At 39.7% G+C, this 16,155-nt stretch overlaps 2 protein-coding genes across 3 annotated transcripts; one reads left to right on the top strand and one right to left on the bottom strand.

The window, feature by feature from the left end:
* Positions 1-7,101: 7,101 nt before the first annotated feature.
* On the bottom strand, positions 7,102-7,488 carry LOC113321994 (ubiquitin-like protein 5). Its single transcript, XM_026569989.1, has one exon. It carries the CDS (start codon positions 7,400-7,402, stop codon positions 7,181-7,183), a length of 222 nt encoding a protein of 73 aa, XP_026425774.1. The 5' UTR covers positions 7,403-7,488; the 3' UTR covers positions 7,102-7,180.
* Positions 7,489-7,639: 151 nt separating this feature from the next.
* LOC113321992 (phosphomannomutase/phosphoglucomutase-like) lies at positions 7,640-12,117 on the top strand. Of its 2 annotated transcripts, XM_026569987.1 has the most exons (18): positions 7,640-7,788; positions 7,972-8,181; positions 8,318-8,384; positions 8,504-8,687; positions 8,781-8,833; positions 9,017-9,105; positions 9,394-9,630; positions 9,784-9,848; positions 9,926-9,986; positions 10,078-10,195; positions 10,272-10,353; positions 10,459-10,531; positions 10,608-10,669; positions 10,910-11,005; positions 11,114-11,268; positions 11,348-11,444; positions 11,588-11,665; positions 11,745-12,117. In XM_026569987.1, the coding sequence occupies exons 1-18, from the start codon at positions 7,782-7,784 to the stop codon at positions 11,853-11,855; spliced, it is 1,845 nt and encodes a 614-aa protein (XP_026425772.1). In that variant the 5' UTR covers positions 7,640-7,781; the 3' UTR covers positions 11,856-12,117. The 2 variants fall into 2 exon arrangements, with proteins under 2 accessions (XP_026425772.1, XP_026425773.1); XM_026569988.1 differs by lacking the exon at positions 7,972-8,181 and having other exon boundaries at positions 7,673-7,788.
* The last annotated feature ends 4,038 nt before the right edge of the window (positions 12,118-16,155 follow it).

Consider the following 16,155-nt stretch of genomic DNA (forward strand, 5'->3'; position numbering starts at 1 on the left):
GAAGAGACAGATAATCAAACCTGTAACAACCGAAGAATTCTTCTTGGCCTCCTCCAACTCACTACGAGCCATAGCAAGATCCAAGCGAAGCTTCTCCTCCTCCTTGCCTTGTTGCTCCTTAGCCTTGAGGAGACTCTTCAACTCACATATCTCCCTATCCCTATCAGCAATGACAGTCTCAGCCGCAGTAAGCTCCTCTTCCCGAAGACGAAGCTTAGCCTCCAACTTAAGGGATTTGGCCTTAAAAAACTGGTACAACATGTGATTGCAATGCTCACTCCTCATCATCATCTGCGAATCAGAATTAGAACACCCTGACTCTAAAATTGCTAAAAATTGATACAAGGCAAAATGATAAGAGAACTCACCTCTAACATCCGCTGTTGGGGAAATCCATACTGATACCCATCAGCCAACGCCATCATATCAGCAACAGTCGAGGGAGCGTCGACTACTAGAGCAGCCTCCAAGGCCCGAAGATTCTTATCCCACGCTTCTGCAACCTGGTCCTCGGGAGACAATTGCATCATCTTACGGGTATAGGCATCAGATTTCTTCTCACCCTCCACCACAGGAGCTGGATTGGGTACGAACATCAAGTTCTTCTTTTTAAACCAAGCTAAGATGGCATCATCACCCTCAAGGATCAGTGACTGAGGAAAATCATCTCCAGAAGACCCAACCGAGGCCTTACCCATGTCCGTGAATTTAGCACCCGAAGAGTTCGAGGCTACTCCCGCATCCAAATCTGGAAGGTCTCTAGCACCGCTCCCCTCTGGAACATCACTAGCATCCACGACTCCCTTGCCCTTTCCATCCGCCTTGCTAGAGTTACCAAGCACATCCCAATCATCGTTTGGGGAAAGCAGGTTGAACTCAGAAGCCAGGCCCAGGGCAGCGTTTATGTCAAAACTATCCTCCGCAGAATAAATCCGACCAAAGGAAAACTCCTGAGACATAGCAGGAATTTCACCACCAACACCCTCATCACCAAGGCCAGTGTTATCATCACCAGCATCACTGCAACCCGCAGGATTAGCTTCGGCACCAGCATCATGACAACCTGCGGGATTAATTTCACCACCAATACCGCTGCCACCAGCGGTAGTATTCCCTTCAACAAATTCTTCATCATCATGACCTGGAGGGGATGTATCAGTACGCTCTTCCATATCAGAATATCTTCATCCTCTCCAAGCTCAGTCACAGGACTGTTAACTTCTTCATAAACCTCCGCCTCCTCGATTGTTGCGGTGGTGGACTGCTTGGGATTTATCCTCCTCTTCTTCGTCGCCTAAAAAGACAAGGCACAAGAATAAAAATCCCTGACTTTGAAAAGAATTAAAACTGCCTCAACTAAAGGACAAGGCATATGGAAATCTTACCTTGACAACCGCATTCTTCGCCTGAAGATCAGCATCGGAACTCTCTTCGTCATCTCCATCAACATCGAGGGCATATTGGAAATTCATGCCCTCAAAATTCAAATGCCAAGGACGGAAATTCCCATAACGAGCAGGAGGAGCCGCACGTATCTGGATCTGCGGTAGGACGCCATCCTTGCGGACCTGGAACCCACCCCCAAGCCCAGGGACCAACAACCTCAATAACAGTTGCGTGCCATTCATAGTCATGATCACGCTTGATCCGCTCACGAGTAGGAAACACCAGTTTGTTAGTAGAATTCTCTGTACCCGGGACGTACTTCACCTTAGCACCACTTACTTCACTCAGAAGGCGGATCTCACCACGAGGAGCGGCAATATTCCGAAGACTCACACTCCACGGTTTACGATTCCTACTGTTAACATAGTCACCGAAAGACTTGTTAAAATTCTCAGGCGTATACCACTCCCTTTCCTCAGGATTGGGAACATAAAGAGTCATCATTGTCTCTCCTTTGCTCCGAAGATAACACTCCCTCAGTGCACGAAGATAATTCCCATGAAGTTGGGAAATAGAGCGACAGTGTGTGTTCTTCGAAGAACCCTCTCGACCAGCCATCACATCATAATAAAAAGAATCCCCAGACTTGTACAAAGGAAACATAAGACCCGTTTCAAAGGCCCCCACCGTGGTCAGCAGATGAAATTCATCAAACTTATATGTCGATATCATCTCATAAGTAATATCATCATCAGCAGCGTAAAAACGAACATCGAATAGCTGAAAACCATGCTTTTCCTTGAAAACCTCCAGATCAATATGTTTGAAAGTCACTTTCTTCTCCCCAACAGCGATGCTACGTATTTCCTGAGAAATATCTTCCTCCTCCACGGGATCAGGCGCAGAACCCTTCGAAGGGTTTCTCTCGGAAGCTTTCCTCTTAGGATGAACCTTAGATACATCAGTCTTCGAAACCACTTCTTTCGAAGACCTCCCCTTGGGTTGAGACACTGGAGGGGGAGATTGAGGATGTTGATGAGAATCGGAAGGAGGCGCCACTGACCGAAGAGGTAGGACATCCCGCGTTTTCTTAGGATCATCACGCGGATTAACTAAGGGACGAGAAACAGCATACCGGGAGCCAGGAGCCTCTTTTGGCCGGTCCCCTTCTGCGTATTCCCTCTATGCGACTCACCCCTCTTAGAAGATAAGTGCCTCTGACCAGAAGAAGACGAAACCCTATGAACGCGCGCATCACCTTGGGAAGATTTAGACGAACCTCCACCAGGCGGAGAAACATCAGGATCCCTACGCGGACTAGGAGGTGGAGTTTGATAAGAAACCCGCGGACGGTCAGCCATGTCTGCGTAGTACACAAACAAGTTTCAGATTTCCGCGAAGACAAAACAGAAATCAAAAAACCCAATTTCATCCAGTTCTTCATAATCATGAACCAGATGGAAAATAAGAACAAACCCTAAATAAAAGGGGAAATAACAAATAGGGGCAAGCATATACGAAGGAAGAAATCATTACTGTTTGTAATAACGAACATGGGCAATCATACACACACTTATATATATGTTCTTCATCACAAACACATATAGCAACAGTTCATCAAAAGATAATCAAGACACAGTAAAACCACCTACCTATAAACAAAAAATTAAGCAGAAAGCCTCGACGAACAGTAGCAGCAGCAGAAAACCTCGGCGAACAACAGTAGGAGCAGCAGAAAACCTCAACGAACAACAGTAGCAACAGCAGCAGAAAACTTTGAGGAGCAACAGTAGCAGCAGCAGAAGTTAATACCAGGGATACAAAAGCAGAGAACAAAGAATGAAAATTCCGAGGAAAGAGAAGGAATGAAATTTATGATTAGAGAATTTTCACATTCCTTCTCATATATATATGCAAAGAGAGTAATATGTTTTTCCACTACCCAAGAAGAAGTTATTACAAATAGTGGGGAACGTGCCCTAAAATCTAGGAAAATAGTAAAGAGAAGATGAAGAGAGTCACACGTTTTTTCTTCCCACTTCGACTAACCGCCCAGTAGGAGGAAAAGGGGCAAATTGTAGGTACACATTTCATCTTCCACCACGTTCCCACAAAGACACATGTGGAGGACATGCGGCTAAGGGCATCAAGATATGATATCACGCGTGGACAGCCAAGAGTCAATTTATCTTATCCCTAGAAAGATCTAAGATCTACGGCTGGGGATAGTCAGACTGACGCAGACAAGACAGGGGCAGAGGACAGTTGTCTACCGTGGACAGACATCTCAACTACCCGCATTAAATACCCTCAAACAACATACATGTCAGTTAGCCTGTATTGGAAGCGCAGATAATACTGCGTATCCACACAGAACACGCAGGTGCAGCCGAGAACACGAAGACTTCTGCGTGAGTGGAGCAAAACACAAGAGGATAAGGTTATAACGGGCTTCAGAAGTGGACCCCACGTAACCTCCCTATAAATACCCCTCTCTCCCAAGTGAAGAGAGGCCAAAAAAAACATTGAGAGGAGAATAGGAGAGAGACAGAGAGATAGAGAAAGTGTAAGTGAAGTTCCTCCTGCTACGCAGGCTTATATTGGTTTCAAAGTCATTCGACTATTTCTGTAACCTTCATACATATAATGAAAAACCCAAACCCGTAGACAGAGATCTGAGTGATGAATCAAATAAGTTAATTGTTTCATCTATATTCATGCATTTATACTTTATATGTTCAATTCGATACTTATGGTATATCATGTTCGTACATTTTATATTTCATCCACTATTTATCTTATTGTATGAGCCAAGAACAATGATTGTAGTTGATGAGACGAGGAAGAGTATTAGAACTCTGAGTCAAGGATTCGACATAACCTATCCATTCCCCTCAGGCACAGCTTATTTACTGTATTGTCATGAGTCTGCGCGCATTATTTGTGAATACTCAGGTGACACCAGATCTTTGTGTTCACATTGACTACATCAAAGCACAAGTTTGAATTAGGAAATAGAGAATTAAATGTGAAAGACAAGCATGCATGGTTAGGTTTGTCAGAAGCAAGTGGCAGAAGAAGAAGAAAAAGTCATGAGGTTAGCATAAATCAACACCTGAAGCTCGAATGGATACCCAAGTCATAAATGCAATGTCAGAACCATCCGAACAAGGGACGAATACTCGCACGAGGGAAGATAAGGCAACCATCGTGGTAGTAAACATCAAATAAAATGTACCGTGAGATAGCAAAGTATGAGTTTGTCTATAAACAGTGAGGATATCTTAGAAGAAAACAGGTAAGTTTTGAGAGTGCAATAGCTATCTAGGATTTACTATGAGTTCTAAGTATTTAGTTTCTGTCTAGTAAACATCTCACTACCACTAATAGAGGGAGGATCCCTTCACACTTTTATTCTCGCACTATCTCACACATTCAACGTCATTTTTGTGAATAAAAACCAAACGGTAACGGATTTGAAACTAATATTTTGGGAATATGTTCCTCTTACCAAGTTTCACATGCCTACCGAAAGTGAGTACATTCCAAAATATGAAACCTCAAAATTTACTGGTCTTAATTTCAACGGCTAAAAACCCATTGATTTTCAACGGCTTATTTCCAAATTAGTAGATGGTGGTGTTATATGTCCCGGAATACATTCTAATAGGAATGCAGAGCTTTCTAAGAGGAATATATTCCCAAAATATTAGCTCGGTTTGGTTTTTATTCATAAAAATTACGTCTTGATGGTGGTGTTCATCTATTTACTTATTTTATTATGGTTTCATAGTTATAACTTAGTGTAGCTTTTACATTTTGATGCTTACGGTGTGATCATATGGTTCAGATCTTTGTAACTGTGTAGCTAAATAAATCGCTATTACAGTATCGACTAAGGCTGAGTGTAGTGGAGAGATTGGAGGTAACGATAATGACATAAAACAGTTGTTAAAGCCCTGAAAACTTTTAATCCTGCTCGGAAGAAGGTAAGAGCCCCGTTTGGGATTGCTTTTTTTTTTTCTATAAAAGCACTTTGTAACCAACTTGTAACAAACTTTTTAGAAAAATAGCGTTTGGTAAACTTATTTCAAAACGCTTTTTTTCAAAAGCACTTTCTGTTTTAGGCCAACTTTTAAAAGCTACCCAGGAGTAGCTTTTAAAAGCAGTAAAAGCTGAAGTTGTGGACCGACTCAATTTTAATTAATTGCTTCTCTATTTTAACCTTGTTATTATATTAAAAAGACAAAATCTACCCTTAAATATTTATTTATGTACAATTATTTCACTAATCAAATTTTATTATTTTTTGTTATAAAATAATAATACAACAACAATAATAATAATAGTATTTAAAGGTAACAATTAACAATTAAAAATTAAAAAAAAATATTAAATGATTAAAATATGAATATGAAAATTATTATTATTTTTTATCTTTATTTAAATAATATTCAAAAAAAAATTTTATTATTATTTATTTATGTAATTTAAAAGAAGTTTTAAACCATGTCTATTTTCGTCATTAGCCACATCATAAGCACTTCAACATGATACTTTACCAAACAGAATTTACAGTTTGTCGGTTCCACAACACTTTACACATTATAGTTTACCAAACGTCAAGCACAGCACAGCAACGCACATCACAACACAACAGAAAAACACTTTTGTAAAATTCACAACAATACCAAACTATGCTAAGGTGGGAGGGGATTTCAAAGTAGGTGAGGATTGATTCTCACCAGAAAATAGAGAAAACCGAGACCTTACCCCTAAGAGCAAGTCTTATGATGGAATCCATCCATCTTTCATCTTCCACGCCACCTCAACACTTGGAAATGTGGATGGAAGCGGAAGTGTAATGGTGGAATAATAGAAACGCTATTATTAATGGAGCTAAAAAAACGCAATTAAAAATGAAGCTTTTTTTTCAGCCGTTAGATTTCAACAACTCATTTTAAATCTATGGATAAAAAAAAACGCAATTCTTAATTGTGTTTTTTTAGCTCCATTCTTAATTGCGTTTAACGATGTTCTTATTGGCGTTCAGATGGATTCCACGAAACCGTGGAACCTTGCTTGGATTTTCTGTGGAAGACCCCAACTTGGAAGCCACTAGACTGGACATTCCGTGGTTTTTCCACACTTGAAATAGTTTGGATTCCACGATAAGACTTGCTCTAAGTGACGTGGCGGGACTGTACAAGTATTACCACCTCCACCAGACTCAGACTCAGCCTAAGGGAGATGTCCAAGGTTACAGGATTCTGTTGCTAGAAATGTTTAGCGAAGGAGAGTGAGTTATTGACCACATGTTCAAGGATGGCTTTAGCCTTCATAAATTTGATAAGACGTCTGTTGTTCCTGACAGGATATCGCCGATTACCGGTTCACAATTACTTCTCCATCCCCAAGGCACCGATTGCCGATTCAAAATCAGTCAACTAAAGCTGAGATGGGAGCCAAGCTTTGGGAAGCTTTGACAGGGATTTTAAAACTTGGTGTGGCATGTTCTGTTGAAGCTCCACAAGAAAGGATGTAAATGGTAAAGTCCTGATTTGCGATCAATCAAGAACACATACCTTTGGTAATTTTAATTTGAGAGACGTGTAATTCATAACATCATAACATCAAGTAAATCAACCTGAATTCTCATAAATATGACAAAAATTAAATAAAAAATAGAATCATAATCATAAAAACAAAACTAAATTATCACACAATTCCAAATTTTATTTATTTAATTAAGATTTTGAAAGAGTGAATTAGTAGAATACAGAAGCTTATATATTTAATTATAGTAGAGTTCAAGACCCATTCCATCATGAATTTCATAATCAGCAAGAGTAATATGATCTTTGTAAACATTATACCACTTTTGAATTCGGATCTTATCAGCTCTTGTTCCTGTTTGTGCAGCAACCAATTTCTTCAAATCTCCAATCGTATCATCTTCGTTACACTTAACTCGCACCTTCTTTCCCAATCGATCGTTCAACACCACTTCAATCATCTTCTCTTCTCTTCTATTCTTTCGTACGCTCTGCAAAAATTTCCCCTTCTCAAAAAAAAACCCTAGAATTTCTTCTTTCCTAGTCTTCTCTGATTCTTACATCAATATATATAGACGTTTAATGGACTTCTCAAATTTATTGGCCGCCACAGAAAAAAGCCCACTAATTTTAAGCCATTAGATTGACACGTGGATGAATCTTAGGTGATAATACGAGTTTGGAGTATTATACAGTTTATATATTTATTATACACTGTTAATCTTCTGTTTCTGAATATACTCATTGGTTCTTTTTCTGAGACTGAGTTCTTAAGTTTCTCCGCCGGAGCTTCTTAGAATCGTTATCTCAATTTTTGTGCGAGGATTCGATTCTTAAAATATGGCAGGTAAATCAATTTCTGATAATCGTGATTTAGATTTTTTTGAATTTTGAATTTTGATTGGTAGTCGTTGATAATTGAATCCAAATTGAAGAGAAATTAGTGACAGTAGAGTCGAAAATTGAGTTGATTAAGCTCGGGAGATTGTTTGTAGATCTGATTAGAAGTTGTGCGGATTTGTATATGCAGTTTCATCAGGGAAGATTATTCAAAATGTATTTGTGTGCCGGAATAGACAATTCGATAGCACCACCCAATTTGCTGTGCGCAATTCGCTTCCTTATAATCAAGCAAGGAAGTTGTTGGCATGGAGGAGGACTGGGTTCTCAGCCATGCAATTGCATACTTTAACAACAACCAACACTGATCATGGAAACCGAGGCGGTTTTTGTTGTAATGGTCTGTTCTAGACCTAGTGAGATAGTCAAATATGTGTTGAATGTTAAAACCTTGTACATTAGTGTAACGTAGTCAATGTTACAACCTTTTTCAACTGATTTGTGTTGCCGAGATTCATTTTGGTATTTGTTTGCAGCTGTTTCGGCTAGTAGTGCAGCGTTGTCTTTGGAAAAGGTTGATTTCAGTAAACTTCAAAATGGCAGGTAATGTGTTGTTGTTCGTGTTTGTTGAGTCCAATGTCCTCGAATGTGCATATATTTAACCTTGTTTGTTATTTACTGAGTGGCATGCCATAGATTTAGAGGCTTATTGATACATGCAGTGATATTCGAGGTGTTGCTGTTGCTGGTGTTGAGGGAGAACCTCTGAACCTTAATGAGCATGTTGCAGAAGCAATAGCTGCTGGTTTTGCTGCATGGCTAATGGACAAAAAGAAAGCTGATGGGTCTAAACGTCTTAGAGTGTCTATTGGTCATGATTCAAGAATATCTGCACAAATACTTCAGGTGTGTGTTTTCTTCATTTATGTTTGCTTTTTCGCATTGTAATGCAATTGTCGGTCCTAGTGCGTGTTAAGAATTAGATGATTTAATCTTCAGGATGCAGTTTCTCGAGGACTTGCTGGTGCAGGCCTGGATGTAATCCAATATGGGTGAGTATTCTTTTTTAATGAACTATTTGGATGAGTGTCTTCGAGTAAGTCAAGAAAAGTGGTTTACCCAGATGTTTCCTACGTGTTTATGATGCTTATAAGGTGGCTATAATTCCATCCCTTTGTAACCGAAGTGAATTTGTTTGAGGTTATTTACTTGGTCATTCTTATGTGTCTTTGTAGATTAGCGTCTACACCTGCAATGTTTAACAGCACACTCTCAGAAGATGAAGAGTTTATTTTTCCAGTTGATGGATCCATAATGATAACAGGTACTTTGCTGAAACCGTAAAACTGCGTAGCTTACTTTGGTCAAAGCAAGAAAACACTGTATATCATAGTTAGTTAGCTTGTTTAGACAGATGGCGTCCACATTCAAGTGGAGTATACAATTTTCGTATTGCCAATCATAACTCATTACCATGTGGTTGAATCATTACTATCTGTAATTTCTGATTACACCGCACGACATAAAATTCGCTTATTCTAGAAATTTCAGTTGAGCTAAGATTCACATTCAAGTTACTCAATTTTCAACTAAGATGTATTTATGATAACAGCCAGCCATCTTCCTTACAATCGAAATGGGTTTAAGTTTTTCACAAATGCTGGAGGATTGGGCAAAGCTGACATCAAGGACATCTTGGAACGTGCTGCGAGCATATATGCTAACTTCTCAGTTGATGGTTTGAAGAATTCAGAACGAGCAGTTTCCACATCTGTAAAGCGGGTGGATTACATGTCTGTGTATTCATCCAATCTCGTAAAAGCAGTTCGCAAGGCTGCTGGAAACATAGGTAATTCATCTACTTACAACAGAATGTAGCCAGTAAGATTTATACTCATGGGAAACTTCCACATTCAAGTGTCTGTTACTACGACTAGTTTTTGTGTTTAGATGTTTCTAGGTGAATAAGATTTGTTCACTAAGTCTCATGTTTAAATTTCAGAGAAACCATTGGAGGGGTTCCACATAGTTGTTGATGCAGGGAATGGAGCAGGTGGATTTTTCGCAGTGAGTCCATGTCCTACAAAGTTTGCTGTCCGTTATGCCATTGTAGCTTATTTATAGGTTCATTGGATGTTTATCAGGCAAAGGTTCTTGAACCACTGGGAGCTCTTACTTCTGGTAGTCAGTTCCTGGAGCCAGATGGTAATTTCTATCACATGATTAATAGCTGTTGTTTTCATGATGCTTCAAGTGAAACGGAAATAATTTTTTAACATTTTTGCTTTCGAATCAGGTATGTTCCCAAATCACATTCCTAACCCAGAGGATAAAGCAGCAATGAAAGCCATAACCCAAGCAGTGCTTGATAACCAGGCTGATTTAGGCATCATCTTTGACACAGATGTTGATAGGTAATAATTGCTCGTCTTATGTGTTTGTCTGCCCTGCATTTTGTTAGACTGTTTCCTCATAGATGTTTTGTTTCAGATCTGCGGCTGTGGATTCTACTGGCAGAGAATTTAACCGTAATCGACTTATTGCTTTAATGGCCGCTATTGTGCTTGAAGAAGTAAGATTCTCCGAGGATACAATTTTTCTCTGTGAACTGTTCATTTGATATTCTCACTTTTTTTTTTCTAATTTCTTTTGCTTTTAATTGTGTTCTCACTAGTAGCATCCTGGAACAACTATTGTCACTGACAGTGTGACCTCGGATGGGTTGACTACTTTTATTGAGAAGAAACTTGGTAAGTTGGTATCTGAATTATATAAATTTCATTTGGTTGGGAAATTAGTTCCTCAAAAATTTTTCTGTTTTTGAAGGAGGAAAACATCACCGGTTTAAGAGAGGCTACAAGAACGTCATAGATGAGGGTATCCGTTTGGTGAGATTTTATTTACTCAAGCTCATTAGTTTCTACGTAGAAATACTGGGTCTTAGATTGCTACTTCTCGAGAACGCTAGGTTGAACTTTTAAACTTTACCCCTGTGAACACAGAGAAATTAGCCTACATTCTAGCTAGCAGTGAACTCAATTGATGTATAAAATTTCTTTCTTCTGCTTTATGCTTCATAATAATTTTTAAAATATAGTAAAAATATCATAACTGAGTTTTTATAACAGAATTCTGTCGGTGAGGAATCACATTTGGCTATTGAAACCAGTGGTCATGGAGCTCTCAAAGAGAATCACTGGCTTGATGATGGTGCATACCTCATGGTAAGCAATGACTGTTTATATCTATGTGATTGTCTGACTTTCATGGAACATCATCATCTTCCTCATCACTATTTTTATGATGTTTTCCGTGTGCGATATTGCTTTTAGGTCAAGGTATTAAACAAACTTGCTTCAGCCCGAGCTTCTGGAAGTGTCGGCGGCAGTAAAGTAATAACTGATCTGGTTGAAGGCCTGGAGGAACCAGGGATATCAATTGAACTGAGATTTAAGATCGATCAGAGTCATGCAGATGTTAAAGGAGGGTATGCTAATTTTTTTGCCATGATTTCTTTAAAGAGTAGCCTTTACCATTGCAATTTTCTTACAAATATGTCTGTCCAGATCATTCCGGGACTACGGAGAGGCAGTGCTGAAACACTTGGAGAACACAGTAGATTCAGAAACAAAGCTGCAAAAAGCCCCTGTTAACTATGAAGGAGTAAGTCTGCCAGACTTGCAAACCTTGATCTCTTCATATGTAATTTCTTTTTATTTGGGTGCAAACTGCAATTGGATATGGATTTGAGTTTCAAAGCACTACGAATTCACTATATTATCGTTTAATTTTGTGCTTGGTAATAGGTTCGAGTCTCTGGCTATGGTGGGTGGTTTCTTCTGAGATTATCTCTTCATGATCCCGTTCTTCCACTTAATATTGAGGTATGCATCCGAATTTTGACAAACCTGTAGCACCTAGAAGAAAGAATAATGACTGACGTGTAATGAAAAACATTTTCAGGCACCAAGCAAAGAAGATGCAGTGAAGCTTGGGCTCGCTGTGCTTGGCGCTGTTAAAAATTTCTCAGCTTTGGATACATCAGCCCTAGACAAATTCGTTCAAGCATCATAAGCCTTGAGCATTACAGCCATTTAGGTTCGTTTACCGGCTTCAAATTATCACTTCTGAGTTTAAGAATTTCCGTACTGTGTAATATTTCATATGTGATTATAATTATAAATTCTCAGCTTTGATGGCAATGGCCGTTTAAGGAATTTTATGTTGTACTTATAAGCTGAGAAAGGACAACTGCTGCTAAACAGGTTACTGTACATTGAATGATTGAACTTGGTTCCATTTTTACCATTTTAACACACATGGTTAAGTTGCAACGTTATATAGTCTGTGCTATCTAATTCTAGGGGTTACATTGTCCATCTGCCATAACTGGCCTACTTCGGCTATCACGACTGCTCAAAAGAGAAGTTAACTTACCAACAAACGTTAAAAGTACTGCCTCTTTAGTCCCCATCTATTAGTCAGGTCACTACTGTTCTCCCATGGAGTATACCTCAGCTTTACATTCGTACATAACTACAGTTTTGAGCAAACTAGCCTTGAAACCCGTCCTATGCTCGTAGAAAAATGCAAAGGAAAAACCTAACCTTACATTCTGTAGCGTCATTTATGTAATCAATTTTAGCTTTTAATAATCGTCCATCATACATTTTTATAGGAATTAAAATAAAAGATAATTCTACCATGTCCAATCAAACCATTGAAGTCAGCTCATTTTCGAGTTCATTTTTGTGTGCATAATGTTGATTTTACACTTCAATTGGATGATGATGATTAAATGACGAGTAATCCACTACCATTCGTGCTAGAATCTAGTCCTCGCGCTACCGAAATTCAATTGGAGTTTTATTTTTTTTACCTTTTCTAGTCCAAGCACGCCAAATCCGTCGTATTGAATTCGACTCTATCTCCGAAGATTAGCCGGGAAAGTTAAGAAAATGATTCAAGGTCCACCATTTTTAACACTAAAATTCCCTATAATTTTCATATCTCAGACTCATCTCCCTTTCATTTCTTGCCACATTAGTTCATCTTCGTTTAGAACCCGGAGGAGTAAAATGGACTAAAGAGATGAATCTGAGTAATTTCTGGATGGAAGGAGACTTTAAAAGGATTTTAATATTTGCTAATAGCAGTGAAGGTTTAGAGGAATGGCGGAATCAGGTTTAGTCAAAGAAGCAATGGAAATTCTTAGAGGTTGCAACAACTTTCTGGGTGTTAAATTCACCCCAAAAATAGGAAATCAATCTGCTAAAAAACTAGCAAAGGAAGACCTGGAACTCGAAATGCCAAGCTTTTTATTATAATTTTTAGGGATAGATTGTGTCTATTATGCATAATATAATAGAATGTTAGTATCGAATGTAACTTCCCTTCCGCTTTCTCTAGTTAATCCAGCTTTGCAATATTATTGCTCTAAAACACAAGAAACATATGGTGAATATAATTCTTGGATTTGATGATAATTTCCTTAGGAGAAATGTTCCTCTTGGCTAGCATATATATAAAACCATAATAATATCTTTTGTGTTTACAACCCAAGTAAATGGAGATAATCTCCTAAAGGTAAATAAGGTAATAGGATAATATAAAGTCTATTACATCTCCTTAGTCTGAGCGGGAGAAGAACAAACGGTAAGACTAGAACGAAAGCGAACAAGTTGTCGAGGAAGCCCCTTGGTAAAGATGTCAGCATATTGGTTCTCAGAGGGAACATGTAAGACTTGTATGGCACCAATACGAACTCGTTCACGAACAAAATGTATATCAATCTCCACATGTTTGGTGCGTTGATGTTGAACAGGATCTCCAGACATATATATCGCACTTACATTGTCACAGTAAACAATAATAGCACGTCGTAGAGGTAGTCGAAGCTCTAGAAGAAGGTTGCGAAGCCATGTTGTTTCAGCAACCGCGTTTGCTACTCCCCGGTATTTAGCTTCAACACTGGATCGAGAGACCGTGGCTTGACGCTTGGAGGACCAGGAGATGAGATTGTCACCAAGAAATACACAAAAACCAGATGTCGATCGTCGAGAATCAGGACAACCCGCCCAGTCAGCATCAGAGTATGCTGTTAAGCTAGAGATAGAGGAGACCGAGAGAAACAGTCCGTGGTTGATGGTTCCCTGAAGATGGCGAAGGATTCGCTTGAGCGCATGCATGTGAGGCTCACGGGGATCATGCATAAATAGACATACCTGCTGAACTTCGTATGTAATATTTGGCCGAGTAAAAGTGAGGTATTGAAGAGCACCCGCTAGGCTTCTGTATAGAGTGGGATCCAAAAATGTCGGGCCAGAGATAACACTGAGCTTGGAATTTGTGTCGACTGGAGTAGTCACTGGATTACATTTTTTCATGGAGGCACGCGCGATGATGTCCTGTGCATATAATGACCGAGACAAAAATAATCCTGAGGATGAACGAGTAACAGTGATGCCCAGAAAATGATGTAGTGGACCAAGGTCAGACATAGAAAACCCTCTCTTCATCAAATCAATGAAGCGGCATAAGAGAGCATCAGAAGAGGCAGTCAAAATAATGTCATCAACGTATAAAAGTAAGTATGCCGTTTCAGATCCTGATTGATAAACAAAAAGTGAGGGATCACATACACTTCCACGGAAACCACAACATGTGATAAACTTGACAAATCTCTGAAACCACGCCCTGGGAGCTTGCTTGAGGCCATATATCGATCTTCGTAGTCGTCATACATAGTCAGGGTGATCAAGATCAACAAACCCCGGAGGCTGATGCATATAAACTGTCTCGGTCAGATCACCATGGAGAAACGCATTCTTAACATCTAGCTGATGAATTGGCCAAGAGCGCGAAGTGGCAATAGTAAGAAAAGTACGAATAGTAGCATGTTTGACAACCGGACTAAACATTTCAAAACAATCAACCCCAACCTGCTGAGATTTACCATTAGCAACAAGACGTGCCTTGTGTCGCTGTAGAGAACCATCAGCATTATATTTGTGACGAAATAGCCACATGGAACGAATAACATGAGCATCACGTGGTCGTGGTACAAGTTCCCAAGTATTAGTTTTCAACATAGCATTGTACTCATCTTTCATGGAAGCATTCCAGTTTATGTCCCTAAGAGCATACAAGTGAGAACGAGGAATAAGAGAAATATGGCGTAAGGTTTGGACATGAAGATTAAGACCATTGATTGGGCGGAATATGCCACGATAGGCACGAGTGATTGGACGAGAAGGAGTTGTAGTTATGGGAGGAGCTGAAGGAGCAGTAGCTGTAGGTGACACGATGGAAGGAGTAACAGAACTGGGGACAGTAGAAGGGGTGGGATCGGTCGGTGTAGGTGAAGCTGTAGTAGTGGGAGTGGAGACGTGGGACGTTGTAGAAGTAGGTGGAGGTGATACTGTAGTAGTGGGTAAAGAGGTAGTAAGGACAGCATTGGGAATGGAAGGTTCGGTAGTGGGGATGGTGTAAGCAGGAGGTGGCAACAAGGTCATAGTAGGAGGTGGACGTTGTGCTGTGTTGTGAGTGCTGGGAGTTGGTGGAACTGTAGGAGGGACAGTGAAGAGTGTGTTTAGGCGACGGTGAGGTGGAGTGTAAGGAAGTGGAGTGGGTGGGGAATGGTTGACAGTAGGAGTAGTAGTTGTAGAACTGTAAGAGAAATGTCCGATATGGGGGGAGTTCAAAGCAGAAGAAGAGGAATCATTATGGGACATGGGTGTTGGAGGATCAGTACAAGAGGTATTTGTAGTTGTGAAGGGAAAAACATTTTCATGGAAAGTTACATGACGAGAGATAATAATCTTGTTTGTGGCAAGATCAAGGCAACGGTATCCACAGTGGTTGGGAGGAAAACCAAGAAAGACACATTTAATGGAGCGGGGGGCAAGTTTATGAGGAGTTTTGGAAGAGAGATTTGGATAGCAAAGGCAACCAAAAGTACGAAGATGGTCGTATGTTGGTTGGCGTTGATAGAGAATAGACACAGGAGAAGAAAAGTTTAGGATTTTTGTGAGAAGAATATTATGAATATAAACAACCATAAAGAGAGAATAAACCCAAAATTTTGGTGGAATGGAAGCATGAGACATAAGGGTGCGGGTGATATCATTGACACGGCGAATCATGCTTTCGGCCTTGCCATTTTGAGAGCAAGTTTGGGGGCAAGAGAAGCGAAAAACTAGACCATTAGTACGAGCAAAATTGTGAAAATAAGAGTTGTCAAATTCATGTCCCATGTCGCATTGAAAACATTTTATTTGACGCTCAAATTGGGTTTGAACAAGAGAACGAAATTCCAAAAACTTGTCATAGACTTGGGATTTAAATTTTAAAGGATAAACCCAAAGATAGTTTT

The sequence above is a fragment of the Papaver somniferum genome, chromosome 11 (assembly GCF_003573695.1).
Source record: "Papaver somniferum cultivar HN1 chromosome 11, ASM357369v1, whole genome shotgun sequence".
Classification (NCBI taxonomy): Eukaryota; Viridiplantae; Streptophyta; class Magnoliopsida; order Ranunculales; family Papaveraceae; genus Papaver; species Papaver somniferum.